The sequence below is a fragment of the Pezoporus flaviventris genome, unplaced genomic scaffold (genome assembly GCF_033815535.1).
Source record: "Pezoporus flaviventris isolate CSIRO_AGI_PZ_B2104156 unplaced genomic scaffold, CSIRO_AGI_Pfla_v1 ptg000023l, whole genome shotgun sequence".
NCBI lineage: Eukaryota > Metazoa > Chordata > Aves > Psittaciformes > Psittacidae > Pezoporus > Pezoporus flaviventris.
The window spans coordinates 6,878,057-6,892,466 of NW_026892571.1; the positions used below are offsets into that span (position 1 = coordinate 6,878,057).

Here is a 14,410-nt window from a genome sequence, read left to right on the forward strand (position 1 = left end):
CTGTAACACCTCAGTCATTTTCAGGCAACCAAGATTCATAGCACAAGATCTGCAATTTGCTCTGCTCATGGCAGAAGTCACGCAGCCTAGCACTGGGACACTGTGTGATGGAGAACTGATAATGCGGCACAAGCTGCTGTGCCCATCAAGTGATTGCACCGTGGATTAGGCATAGCAGCAGTACAGGCTGGTTCTGGAGACCTGCTCTCTGAGAAAGCCTTGCTTTGCATCGTCTACCCAAACGGGAGCGAGGTACCAGCAGCAGTAACCACTGGAGCGTCTCCCACTCTTAACCCCATCAGCATTCCTCTTGCTTACAAACCCTGCAATGCAAGTCGGGCAGGTGATTTCCCTTTTTGTCTTTGTAGTGCAGCTGAGGCTTTTCCCCTGCAGAGAGCAGCAAGTTAGCATGGGCACGGCTGAAGCTGGTTTCCCTGCTGTGCAGAACAACTGTGCTACCAGCTGAAACATCCTCCCTCTGCCTGCTCCAAACTAAGCATTTCTCTGTCAGTTCTGTCCCACTCGCCAGAGCTTGGAAAATGGCACAGGAGACAGGCATCTGAACACCCATGCAGTACAGGCAAAGGACATGGCCAGGCTCAAGGCAGTGCCTTTACCTCAGCTCCCTGGCCAGTCTTCTCCCAAGAGCATCAATAGCCCATTCTATGCTGGGACCTGAGCTCACTTGCTGATCTGACTTGTCACATCATGAATCTGGGAGTGCTATCAATAATCTGGCCAACACTAGCTGCTCTGTGAAGACTTCACAAGCCCACATTGCTCATGCACCACTCCTGAAGCATGACCAGTTTGCCCCCAGAGCAAAGAGGCTTCTCTCCAGGAGCACTCGGGTGCTTTGAAGCAGAGACAGCTACTGAGCATGGGTGTTTTGTCAATGATTTGACTAGAGGAAGAGATGTTCAAGAGGCATACAAGGAGCAACAGGATCAGTACAGGCATTTCCAGAGTAGTGTGCAGGCCAAAACTGTATACTCACACCGCCTGGAGGGCTGGAATGCATGAGGAAACAGGGGACTCCTGCAAAGTGCCATGGGCTTCAAAGTGTAAAAAGAAGTTCACATGAGCACAAACATATGGACCCATGCACACATACAAGCTTTGGGAGTGGGAATAAAGACCCAGTCTTCAAATCAAAAAGCTGCTGAAAGCAAGAGGGTTGGGTGCTCAGCTGGGAGAGATCACATACACACTCCCCAACAAAGCCAGAAGAGGTAGGTCAGAGAAACACCTGCTGAGAACCTGGCTGATGGATTTTAACCTGATTTTACCCTTAAATTAAGCAAATGTGCAAATTCTGACACCAAAAAAGATGTTTCTCTGAAGGGCTTCCAAACATGAGTCAATGATGTAGGAAATCTGCTTCAAATTTTGGGCTTAAAAAAAAAAAAAAAAACCAACTCAAACCACTAAACCACCTGAGTTTTGTGTAGTTTTGAAGTAAATGAAAGTTTCACTGCTTCCCTAAAGAACACTTTTCTGCCCATCTCACACATCCGTAGCAGTCTTTCTGAGCTGGCATTCACTGAGTCTCAAACTTGGAGAGCAAATGTGGTTCCTTTCACCTCCCCATCCTCACCAGGCATGAAAATTCTGCAAGAAAAACTGGGCTCTGACTTGTATGTGTAGTCAGAAGTTTACGGGGTTAGTAAGGATGCAACAAGCTGTAGAAAAGTTCCAGGGCATTGGACTGCTCAAAAGGTTGATCATCACCCCTACTGCGTGGAGACAGCCTTGTGTGGCTTAGTGCTACTCTCCACAAAGCAGCTCTCCCTCACATTCAGAAGCTCTTACCTTCCAGACATGCCTAACTAAAATCCATTATGACTGAGTCTGCCAAGCCTAATTACCAGAGTTATTAATTACCTAAATGTTTAATTTTTACCACTATTACTTGTATTTGTTATTGCAATTTGGAACATCTCAAAAATGCAGCAACATAACACTGCTTTTGTCAGAGACGAGACAGCTCAAGGTCACGTCAGCTCAAAACACAGCTTTCTGTCTAGAGCACAGCACAGAAGCCCCAACCATGGCTTGATCACAGCACAGGAGCCCCAGCCATGGCGTGACCACAGCACAGGAGCCCCAGCCATGGCTTGACCACAGTGGATGGCCAGCCTTTGATGGGACATAGCAGTCCTGCGACTTCTCAGCCAAAGAAAATGACCGGAATTGATAGTCCCAGTCATGAGCTGCAAGCTCAGCTGCTCTTGAACTTACATCCTTCAAGTTCTCTTCAAGAGACACTTTGTTTTTATGGAGCTTTGCTCCCAGAAGAAAACAAGCACATCCAACCAAGAGCCATGCATGACCCACACATGGCTCCACTCATTGATTATTGCAAGAGCATGACCCCACTGTAACAAAGTTCCCAGGCACTAAGAAAGGCATATGGTCATACCACCCCCATGCTGAACCCTTCTCATGCACCTGAAAGTGTTCACTGGAATCAAAGGGAAAAAGAATGGAGAAATTGGAGGAAAAAGAGCCTCCTTTCTCCTCCTCTCACTGCCTCTGGAAGCGAGATGTAGGCCCATGCGCTAGTCTTATCCTATCTCCTCCAGTCAGTCTGAGCTCAAGCACTGCTGCAGTCCCACTAGAGCTCAGTGCTGAACCAAGACAGGAGATCAGTGGCACTCAGAGCAGGAGGCCAGCGGTGCAGATACAGGATGCCAGAGCCATGCTGCTCATGGCAACATGGCTTTGCAGCTAGAGCCCGTAACATTAACCAAAGCAAGAGAGTGAGCCACAGGCATGACTACAAAGGTCAGCAGCCAGGCTGTGCTCAGCCCCTCTACGTGTTCCTCCTCTCACCAGAGACTGCTTTTCCCAGGGTACTTACACCCACCTCCAGAAAGGGATTGAAAATGGGATGCCAGGGGTTCTGAATCACCAGCTCCATAGTAGGATTACTTACGTACCATTCTGATCCATTCTGCCCCTCTGGCAATTCCCAGCCCTCTAGTCTGTCTGAATGGAGAGATGGGCTATTCCTCAACCCTGATGGGTCTCTCTCTCATAACCTTGTGTTTGTATTAACACCTGAGATATGAGCCACATAAAGTGGAGGAACAGAGCTGCATGCTCATTTATCCATCCTTCCTTCTGCACAGCTAGTGAGCTTCAGCAAAAACACCAGAAAGCAGCTGGGACATATAACCTTTTCCTTTACCCCAGCATGAATCACTGGAGCTTGTGAGTCAGACCCCCCCCCATTCCCATGCTGAGCAAGTTACTGCACGTTGGCTGATCCGTAGTAACTGGCTACATGTGTGCTCTCAGCCACATGGCAATGGCAGCAGCAGGCTATTAGTTTAGCCAGAGGACATGATCTAGTGAAACCATGCATGTGGACAGATCCTGGAGTACAGCTGACATCTGGTACCTTGTGTGTCTGGGTGTTTATAGAGAATAAAACTGCTACTGTAGGAGATCTGCTGTGGGTTATCCCTCTGGTAAACAAACCTTCTGGCTAATGCTTCTAAGAGCTCCTTACAACTGGAGCTTTTCCTGTGCACAGAAGACTGAGAAAAAAACAAAAGCACGTTCACCCTGCAATGTGGACATAGCTCACACAGAGGTACCTTAGCCAACAGTGAACTGTTTTGGTTGCATTACTGTTGAGTGTCTCCACTAGCGTGAGCTTCCACCACAAAGCTTGCACCTAGCATCTGCAAGGGACTTCCACATCCCTCACCATCTCTGTGTTAATGTGGCAGCACTCTAAAGCATCCCAGGCTGGTAGATCCTGGCTAACGTACTGCCGCAATTGCACCACTGGCTCATGCCCAGAAGCACCTTCCTTCTGAAAGACCTCAAGTTTCTATTGTAATACCTTTCTGCACAACTCTTCCACCAAAGCCTGACTTGTCTGTGAACCGAGATCAAGCTGGTTCCTACCGAAGCATGATACCCTCTACAGAGACTCCTCACATGCTCTCCGAGGAGTTCTCCAGCATTAGCATTTGCCACAGGCAGTTCAAGAGAAAGGTACCATTCCTGTGTTGCCAATGTTATTAGCACTGACAACACAATCCTTAAGCACACGCAATGTTTTCCTTACCGCCAAGTCAAAATAAGAGAGAATGCTTGGAATTGCTGGGGAATTTGATCAAGCAAATGCTTTACATTTCCCTGGTCTTCTCTCCCCAATTGACCTCACAGAAGTACATAGGAAATAAAGCCTGTCCCAGTCCCGTTGCCCTTCCCTTTCCAATTCACTCCTTGCATACCTCACTATCAAGGTTTCCTCCAGCCCTTTTGCTTCTTCTCCTGCCCATCTCCCAATGAAGCTGGTGCACTGGCTTCCTAATCCACTGCCACAGCTCTGGCAAGTGCTCATCCTGCTCTGCTCTCAATCCATTTGTTCCACTTCTCCAAAGTCTACCCCAAATCTTTCTATGTGAAAGGGCAGCTTCCTTTATACCCACGGTCTTGCCTGAGTGTCAAGTCTTTGCCTGCCCCAGGCCATCCACTGTCTGGTAAAGTACCATCTCCTCTTGCAGTGAGGTTGTTCTCTTCCAGACCTGACCTTTGCCAGCATCGTGGGAGCATTATCCATGTATTTGCTGGTTTGTTGCTACATTCTGCAGCTCACGTAGTCCCTACAGGGTGTGCCTTCTATGTGTGTTGGGTGGGGGACAGTCTACTTTCCAATGAGTGCTACAAATGTCTAAAAGAGGGATCGTGATGGTGCTTCTTCATAGGTGGACACCATCTCCCTCTGGAGGCCTTCACAGGCTGTTCCACTGCCTAGATTTTTAGCCAAGACACTCACTTTATGTTGGCTGTATAGCAGCATAAACATGTGAGTTTAGGTTAAAGACAGCCCTTGTCCTCAGAACAAAGCTAGCACTTCACATGAGATCAGCAATCTTCTGTTACATACTCACAGAAGCCAAAACAATTGTGTTAAAAGCCGCAGTGGAAGAACCCTCTCCTCCCCTAAGTTTGAGAGACCTCAGGGGAAATTTAGCAGTCGCCACACAGCACATCAGTGCTCTTTCCTGAAACTACTGTTTCAGCTCATTCCTCCTCTAAGAGGTTTTTCTGCTGCTCTGATTCACTGGCAGTCAATAGCTTTACTACATGGGGCAATTCCCCAGACCAGTGGGTAGGGCTGGGAGATCACCTCTGGAAGTCGGGAAGTGTTACTCCATGACAGAGCTGTCCAGGGCTCTCTACGGAGCACACCAGGAATGGGTGTTTGAGGGTAATTTCTCACGCAGACACCTATGAGCACAAGGGTAGATCAAGGCTATCAGAGTGTCATAGGCAACAAAGTTTGACCCTCAGCAGCCAGAGAGTGGTCAGGGATGCAGTGTGAAGAAGGAAGGCTTTCCACTCTGTTATCATCCCGAGTCTCCCTTGTACTGCCAATCAAGCAAACGTTCCTGCCTGGACCTCCTTGGAGTCTGTGTAAGATCTCTGTAGGTTCCTCTTCTGCCTCCTGGTTTCAGAGGGGTCAGCACATCCCACTTGCATGGAAATACTACAACCTGGAAGAAACAACACAAATGCCCCCTGCAGTGCCCTGGAGGTTGCCTGATTTATGCCAGGGCTCCATTTTGCATCAGCCAGATCATGCCAGAGAGGCAGTCTGAGGTCCAGCCACAAGCTGAAGAGTCCACTGCCTGTAGCGAGGGTCTGTGTACCAGGACTGGGGCATCTGCCCATAAGTGACTGGAGGAAGAACTCTTCTCTTCTAGAAGTCCCTTTGGGGAAGCATTGCTGTGCCCCTTAGACCACACAGCAAAGCTGACCTATGATGGGAAAAGGTATTCACAGATTCCACTGATCCCAAACAACCCAACACAAAGTGAGACTTCGTTCAGGGGCACCACAGACAACCAAGTGTCTTCCTCTGATGGACCCACAGAGCTAACGGTGGGGAACCTCTGCAGGAATACAGGGCAAACAAGTGACCTGGATCTAAGTAATCTAGTTAGTAATTAATGCAATAAAAGGACCATGCTCATACTGTGCAAGCCAAACCCAGAACCTTTCTTTTCTTTGGTTGAGATACAGACAGGGTGAATGCAACGAGACAGCCCCCAGCTCCAGCACACTTTAGAGCCCCTTGGACAGATCTGGTCATCTTCAAGCAGCTGCTGTCTCTGCTTGATGGTTTCAAGCTCCCTGTCCTGAAGCTATCCCAGAAGTCTCCTCCCAGATCCCACAGCAACAGCTATGGTCTGATGTCATAAGCAGGAGACCATGCGTGAGGTGAGCCTGCCAAGGCATCAGCACCCATTGCCACCCTGGCAGCTCCAGGCACCGCAGGGTGGTGGGTCTCTACTCAGAGTAAAGGCATGGAAAAGGATAGGGGCGAATCCTGCCACCAGTGATGCTGTATGAAGCCAAAACAAAGCTCTTCAGGTTGAGAGCAATCATTGCTGTCATGGTATCAGGACCAAGAGCAGAACTGCATCCAGAGAAGTGAAGAGGTAAACTGACAGACTCCTCCAGGACTGGTCCAGCTTGTAGCTTCTCTTAGCACTGATAAAACACAAGGGCTGAGAGAGTTGCCTCTCTCTCCAAATGCATTGCCAGATAAACCACAGATAAGAAACAGCCAGGGATAATCCCTCTCTGATACCATGACCGAGAAAGAAATACCACTGTGCTGCATTACCAATCCTTCTGTAACTTTCCAAGGCAGTTCTCATATTGCCCCAACTCATACTCCCCGTTTACTCAGCAATCAACCTTCATCAGTTAAAGGCAATGTAAACATTTTATCCTGGCAACATCTGAAATATTGCCTTGCTCATTTTGCAAGGAACAGTCAGATCTCCTCTAAGGAACAGCCTGATTTCACTAATAAGTGTATCAGCAGAGAGTGAAGGTTTACAGTCCTCGTGTCTTTTAACTACAACTCAATGCAGTTACGTCAGAAAGAGAGACTGTAACTTTTATCTAATCTCTGAGCGATGGGCTTTCCCAAAGAACAGTCCCTGTGATCCTCCAAAATAGTGGCTTTTGATATTTATCTCAGGAAGAAGCAAGAAAACAGCCAACCAAACATCAAAACACAACACACCAGAACCCCCCAAGAATTAGCACAAACCCCCTACAATTACCATATCACCGTGACAGGAACCAAGTGCTGCTGGTTTTTGAGAGTACATTGCCCTGAATTCTTGAGGCTTTGGGTATTTAAAAAGGAAAACAAAAATAAAATAGAGAAGATCAAAAGGCAAGCAGACCTATAGCAGCATGAAATATGAATGAGATGCAGAGATTTGCACACTTGCCTAGCAAACGCTCCCTATCATTTGCACCCTCATGCAACCCACAAGTACTTTCCTGCTGGTTTTCTGGCTTCTCTCTTCTTCCTTTAAGTAAAATTTGTTAAAAAATGGGAAGTACCTTTTCCTGGTTCAGGTTCTCTTTCCCCTTTTTTCCCTTCTTTGTTCTTTTTGCTCTTTCCTTTCCCTTTTTTCTTGCTCTCGGACATTCTGCACAAGTGTTTACAGTCTCAGGAAAAGACAGTCCACACCAGATCTATATGCCCCACGACTGCTACTCCAAATGTTACTTGCCAGCTGCAACTTCCGACTGTTCTTATATTGTTTCTGACACAGACAACACCCACCACTGGGTGGAGAAGCAAAACTTTAACCATTTGCTCCCTGCTCCCAGTTGTCTGAAAAGATGCACTGGGTTACAGTGGGAGGACAAGGTGAGCAGTGCTATGGGGTGGGAGCAGCTCTCCCAAGAGTGTCTTGGACACATGGAGTCTAGAGATGGTTTTCCACTTGCTGATTCTGTCTCTGCCTGCAAGTAAGCTCTGAACTTCTGGAGCATCACAGAAATACGTGTTTTGGGGAACTGCTGGGGCTCAGATCTCAGTGATATGTGGGAAGCAGTGGAGTCTAAAGAAAAAGCTAGAGGCTTGTAACCCATTCTTACTCCACTTTGACCCTGCAGAGGGATTAAATTGGCCTTTCTTCTCATGCTGTTGTTCCCACCATAAGTAAGAGTGACTTCACCTGCCCTTGCACCCAGCTCTTTGCTGTCTCAGGAGGTCTTTCCAAAAGCTAGGAATAGCTGGAGAGCCCTTACCTGCAATTCTCGTATCTCTCCTCCATCTCTGGGAGCTCTAGGTGGTTGATTAAGCCCATGTCTCATCTGCTTGGGGGTTAACAAGGCCCTTTTCCACAGGTCCAACATGTGATGAGTGACTCAGCCCAATCTCCTTCTGTAGGGCAAGCCATGCCCAAAGTCCATCAGGATCCCCAGCTGGAAAGCCCCAAAGTACTGCCAAATCATTCCCAGATGCAGCTAAGGGCTTCAGAGGCCCAAAGGGGCCATAAGCCATAAGGCACTGGCTAGCGCATTCGATCCACTTATCCATGAATCAAATCCAAGTCCACGGCCGTGAGTAAAGCACGTCCTCCAGAGCAGCACTCCCGCCTGCTTATGGACATCCAGAAATGAATGAGCTATCGGCCCCCTTGGGATCTTCTCCCAGTGGTTAATCACCCTCATTGTTAAAAATGCCTGCCTGCTCTGAAGTAGAGTCTCTGGCTTCACTGTCCAGCCATTGTTTCTTACTCTTGTTTTCTCCCCTAGATGAAAAAGCCCTTCAGCAACTGGTATTTTCTGCCAAGGAAGTATTGATGCACTGTAATCAAGTCATCCCTCAGCCTTTTTCTTTTCTGATAAGCTAAACTGATGAAGCTTTTTTCTACTTCTTGGTGTATAGCATTTTCCCTGGCTCAGGGATCCTATCTGCGGCTATCCCATTTTGCAATATTCTACTTAAGCTAGGAATACAAAACCCAGGCAGTATTCCATCGTCTTTTGCATACAGAGGCAAATACAGAAGCAAAATCCCTACTGCCACGCATTCCCAGCCTTTTAACCCCCAAGAGTGACATTCGGACACTGGGCTTCATGAGGAAAACCCATTCTTTTGTGTTGCTACTGCAGCTTCTAGCAAGTCCCTGCTTTGCCAGGCATAGTCCCCTGCTCTCTAACTAGCAAGAATTTCTTGCTCCTTCACCGTACCACTCTGTGGTGAAGCTTCATTTTGTTTTAGAAGAGCCATGGAGCCAAGCCACTCAGATTACCCGCTCCAGCTTCTTTCTTCCCACTGATGCTTAAAGCTCCATCAGTCGCTGCGTCACCCTGTTAATTTTATGAGCACGTTCATTCACCTCCAGGTTTCTGGTGACAAGTCTCACTAGAGATTACTGCCTGCCTGCCAGCAATGACTTTTTAGTGTGTGCTACTCACTCACTTCTTTGGAAGTACATTGGAGAGCTTACAACGCTTATTTTCCAGTTTAAGAGCAGTTCCAGAGGACATTAGCACACTGCATAACTTGTATATAGCTTTACAAAAGGCTAGGAGGCACGCACTGGAGAGCACCTAAGCAAACTTGCTTTCAGTTATTAGATAAAAGTTACCAAGCCTGCTAATTTGGAGTTTGAGCCTAATATACATTGCTTTAATACCCTCTGTGGACAGTACTAGCCCATCATTCTGTTTCTTTTCTAAATGCACGATAATAGCAATTACTGACCAGTTAGTGCCTTCTAAGTCATTATGAATGACAATTTCCATATGGTTATTTCACTGCTTGGCTCATAACCATAGTTCTCTTCACTAATATCTTTCTAGAGTCCCTTAATTCTGTGCTTGAGCTGTACTTGATAGCCAATTTCCCTCCAGATGTCTTCAGCTTGTTGTCTACACACCATAACTCCAGATGCACGTGGACTGATACCTATTTTTCTCTTTTCTAAATCTGCTAACCTTATTATTGCTTCCAGTTGTTGCTTTCATTACTACCAAGCTACGATGAATATTAGCTAAACCTTGTCCTCTTTCTTGAGTGAAATCTCAACTTTCTTGGCTCCTGCTCAAAGAGCTCCTGGTTCTTACTCATATTTTCCTGTGAATACTTTAACACCCAATCAACTTCAAGGTTTTCCTCAGCCTTGGGAAATCAGTTCCTTTGAATCCTCAGGAGTGTCTTATTTATGATTAGGACTCTCATCTGCTAGCCCATATGAACAAAAACTCATCTTGGTCACTAGTGCCATGTCAACCACCAGTGATTAATTCAGCCATCCAAATCAATAATGAGGCCTGAACAGAATTCTCTTGCTTTAGTATGATAACTTAATGTTAAATCTACAGAGTTTTGAGGGCCTTTGATGTTTTACTGCCAGCCATAGCTCCTTTGCCAGCACATGTCTCCCAAATGGATGTGTCATGAAAACCACATTTCTCTTCCTCCTTTCCTTTCCTTTGCAATTTTATTTTCATCTTGAAATATACTTACTATGGGTATCTTCATATGAATGCTGCAGTATTTTGCTCCCCCCCACCCCATTTCTGAACTATCTCTTCCTCCACTCCATCAAATCAGTGCCTTTGTTCCTGTTAAAGACACAGAGTCTGTGTTTTCTTGGGATCATCTTTCTAAAGTGCTTGACTTCAGTGAAGATTTGTTAGAGTTAACAAGTGCACCTCAGATGGTGCCCTACCTTTTTTCCCCACTAACGAATAACCAAGATTCCCTACTGCTGAACAGTGCTCAGAGGGTGAGGCTCTGCACAGCAAAGCACGGCTCAGCTTCAGCATCACCAAATGAAAATTACCAAGTCAAAGAAGCAAAAGTGCAGCGTCTGACTTGGCCACACTGTCCTAACCAGCCTGGAACATGTGATCGGAAGAAGCAGCACCAGCAACACAGGATGCATGTATTTCTGTCCCTTGGAAGCAATCACAGTGTCACCTGTGGCAGATGAGGAATATTATATGCAAATTATTTTTTGCCTTGGCAGGTGCACATCTCATACATCTTGATATCTTTTCCAACTGGCTGGCCCCTGTCCAGGGCAGGGATCCACCCCTCTAGATCCAGGTTTAGCATCACAGATGTGTGGAATATGCTCTTTCCTGAGCAATCCCGATACGCACAGGAGCTAGCAATACTGATATAATAAAACCTACCAATGGGAAGGATATTCCAGTTTGGTGTCCCAGGTGCCTCATCTGGTAGGACATGTATTTTAAAGGCTGTGCTCTCACAAGTCACTTCATACTTCATTCTGAAACAGTTTTTAATGCTCACTGCTCTAAACAGTCTCATGGAGAGTTATAACCTAAAACAATACCAACCAGTGTTTTTTTCTAGTCTTACAATTCCTGTGCAGCTTTAAGCTTAAAAAAAAGGAGGCATGTAATTATTTAAGAGACTGAGCCATACCATAAGCACAGCTAATCCTTGCATGAAACCCAGCACACTGATTTTACACCACCATGCAGGGCAATTTTACCAGACAGTGTCCTTACCCATTGTTAGGATTTGCCTATATGCCAACCTAACAAGTTGGGCTCCTTAATAATCAATGCCCAGGAGGTCAGAACCAAGATCAGGTGAAGGAGAACCTCCCTACCTCTTCCCCCACACAGTATCCATTGCAGTCAGCGGCTGTAAAACTACTTCTTCAAACAAAAATCCCAGGTCGGCTCGGTAGAGAACGGAGTCCGCAGCTAAGAGTCACACTGCTGCATTGCATCTTGTCTTCTTGTCTGGGAGGATATAAGGCACCACTCCCATGCAGAAGAGCAGTGCACTCGCCAGGGGAAAGCCGGGTAGCTTGCAACGGCAAGGTCTGCGTCTGGAAAAGAATTATTAATACAACATCTCCCGGCCTGAGGGAGATTAAAAACCAGCGCTGACCTATGAGTGCTACTCGATATCCGCTGAAACCCAGACGGCGAGCCCACTCCAGCTCCTGCAAATTTCAGAAGCAGAGGCAGGCGCGCATGCTCCGCGAGCTTCCAAGGCTGTATTTATGGCAGCAATCTTGGGAGCACAATGGCCCATTTTAAATCGTGGCGTTTTCAAAAGCTCTTGATACCAGCTTAACTCTGCTCTCACTGCCATCGCCAGGAGGTGGCCATCAGCTTCTGGGGAAGCTCCGTGCCACATTACATGGTCTGTCCTAGAACTGTCAAGCTCCTCTTCAACAGTGGATTCGACCCGAAATTGGTGGCAGCAAGAAATACTTGCACGTTATTTCTAGAGAGGTAGAGTAAAAGACAACGCAGCAGGACTGTACCTGTCAGCATCCCTTTGGCTTATCAAGGCAATCCACTAGGCACCATTTCTCCATGACCCTCCTCCTACAAAACACTGCAGATTTGACAGGAAGACTACAGCATTGTGAAAGCAGCAAAGCTCAGTCTCCCGACCCACCACAAGTTGGAGATGCACAGAATCCTACCAGCAGGTTCTCTGAAGCAAAACTATTGTAAAGCAGCCTTCCTGTCACTGCTGTTCATACAGCGCCTTCACAGACAGGGTAAAAAACAGGTCCTCAGTGTTATCTCCTCACAACAAGCATCTTGTGCCAGAAGAAATGATGCTGGCACTTGCTGGATCATCAGCTCAACAACAGGTTTGTCTGCTGGAACTGGAAAGCTAGGAAAGGTATTTTTAAACTGAAAACACCATCCTTCTTTTGCACCTTTGCCATACCTTTTGTTGGAAAACAGAAAAAACACACAAGTGCAGCTATTTATTTGTCCAGTAAGGGCCTGGATAAGCTCCATCCGACCATCACCTGATGTTCTTCTTTTGCACACATGGCATGTTGCCATGCTCATGTTTCACATCTGCACTCTCCCAAGTCCAGCCTTATCTCCCACTTCACTTCAAACACAGCTCCGAAACAGGACAGGTTTTGTGAATGATTGATAGACACCGGACCCCACCAGCCCCAGTGGGATATTTCACATTGCAACGTCTTTTCCTTTTCATCCTTATGGAATGAAATCCTCACCTTGACACGAGTCATTACATAGCTGTTATGTCTAATAACCATATACATTTTTGCTTACAGAAGGGAGCTTATGTTATCGACTCTCATTGAAACCCAGCTAGATTAGCTTCTGAAAGCAGGCAGGAAGACAGGGAAGCCACCACTGATTTGCCTCCTGAAGATGGTCTCTGCACTCCTGACACATTCCGCAAGCCCATCTCTTGGACTCCGATGACAGCAGAGGCACTGCCAGCTTTGATAAACCACAGCCCTTGTTTGCAGCTGCGCCATGGGGGTCCAAAGTGGGGCTAGACAAGGCTCCATTGCCGAGATGAGGGGTGCTATGGTGTCAATGTGGGTGCCTCACGCTGGTGCCCTTCGATGTTTGGGTGCCCTCACACAGCAGGCACATCAGCCACCTCGTGACCATGGGTGCTCCTGGCCTACCATAGCCATGACGGTGCTGAGCTTGGACGCAGGTTTCCTCCTCACTTTGGAAGCAGCAGCACTGAGGGCTTTTCTGCGACAGGCCTGAGCTGATGGGCTTCAGTGGCTGGCTTTACATCACAGACTTACCCTTTGCTTCTTGCAAATTGAGTCTCTGAGGCTGGTCAGAGTCACCCCTGCCGTGAACCAGCCCAAACTCAGCAACCAGGCTCAGACAGCTCCAGTTAATTGTCATGTCCATATCTACAGATGCCCTTTAAAAGCAGAATCAGCTCCGTGCTGAGCCAGCTGCCCTCAGAGCCTCCGAAACCCTCCGGGACACTTTTCATACCAGCTAGAGACATCTGCCATTTCCTTCAAAGCTTCCTCTTTATTTCCATTCCCTCCTCCTGCAATCAACAGCATTTTTCACGTGAAACCAAGGAACAGAGCATCCTCCATTCACATCCTAAGCCTTTCAAGGCCTTTCCTAAGCCAGAAAAGGCCAGGAAGATTTGTGGAAAATTCCATGAATTCTTACGGTTTCATTTCTCTAGATGCAACTCTGCTGAAGTGCTGAAGGCCCCAGCAGGTTAGAGCCTCCTACAGAGAAATCAGAAGGTTGCTTTTAGGAATGTTTATATTGAAGTGATAGCACAAAGCCTCCCCCCTCGGTCCTTCACCCACCTGCACACAGGGTCAGTCTGTGCTGGAGGAGTGGAAGCAGAGGCAAAGCCTGTGCCTAGCTGGACCCTGTAATGAGAGGCTCTCTAACACCTCAGTTGTTTATCTGAGTGGATCTAAGACTGATCCTCGGCTAAGCACTGTGCCAGACCCATGCACAGCCTAGGGAATTCTATAGGAAGTACTGCTTACATGTGATCACTCTAACTTGAGCATCCCCTGATCCATCATTACCCCTCCCTCTCACAAGACCCATATATCCATTAGTTCCTCAGAGCTATAGCCTAAAGGCTGCTGCCCAGACGCAGGTGCTGTTTTACTAAGATGAAATGCATCCAAAGCCACAGACACATGATCAAGGACAAAAAAGGCACATTTGATATGTTAGTTCCCTCATTCAGAAGAGAACTTGGACAGAGGAAAAGCTGGACAGGTGAAACTGAGAACACCTGGAACAAGAACACTCAGAAGCTGCTCTTGTAGTTTCTAGA

The 14,410-nt window shown here is 47.1% G+C and overlaps 1 protein-coding gene across 6 annotated transcripts in view; it reads right to left on the reverse strand.

Moving 5' to 3' along the window:
- Window positions 1–14,410, reverse strand: part of NRG2 (neuregulin 2) — a 152,081-nt gene that overhangs the window by 74,994 nt on the left and 62,677 nt on the right. Inside the window, exon 1 of one of the 6 annotated variants that reach the window (XM_061456532.1) lies at window positions 7,393–7,495. The exons of the other annotated variants lie outside the window; for them this stretch is intronic. Within the exon in view, the coding sequence (XP_061312516.1) occupies window positions 7,393–7,480 (88 nt within the window). The 5' untranslated portion in view covers window positions 7,481–7,495. Of the gene's footprint in view, window positions 1–7,392; window positions 7,496–14,410 lie in introns of those variants that run through there. 6 annotated transcript variants of the gene reach the window in all.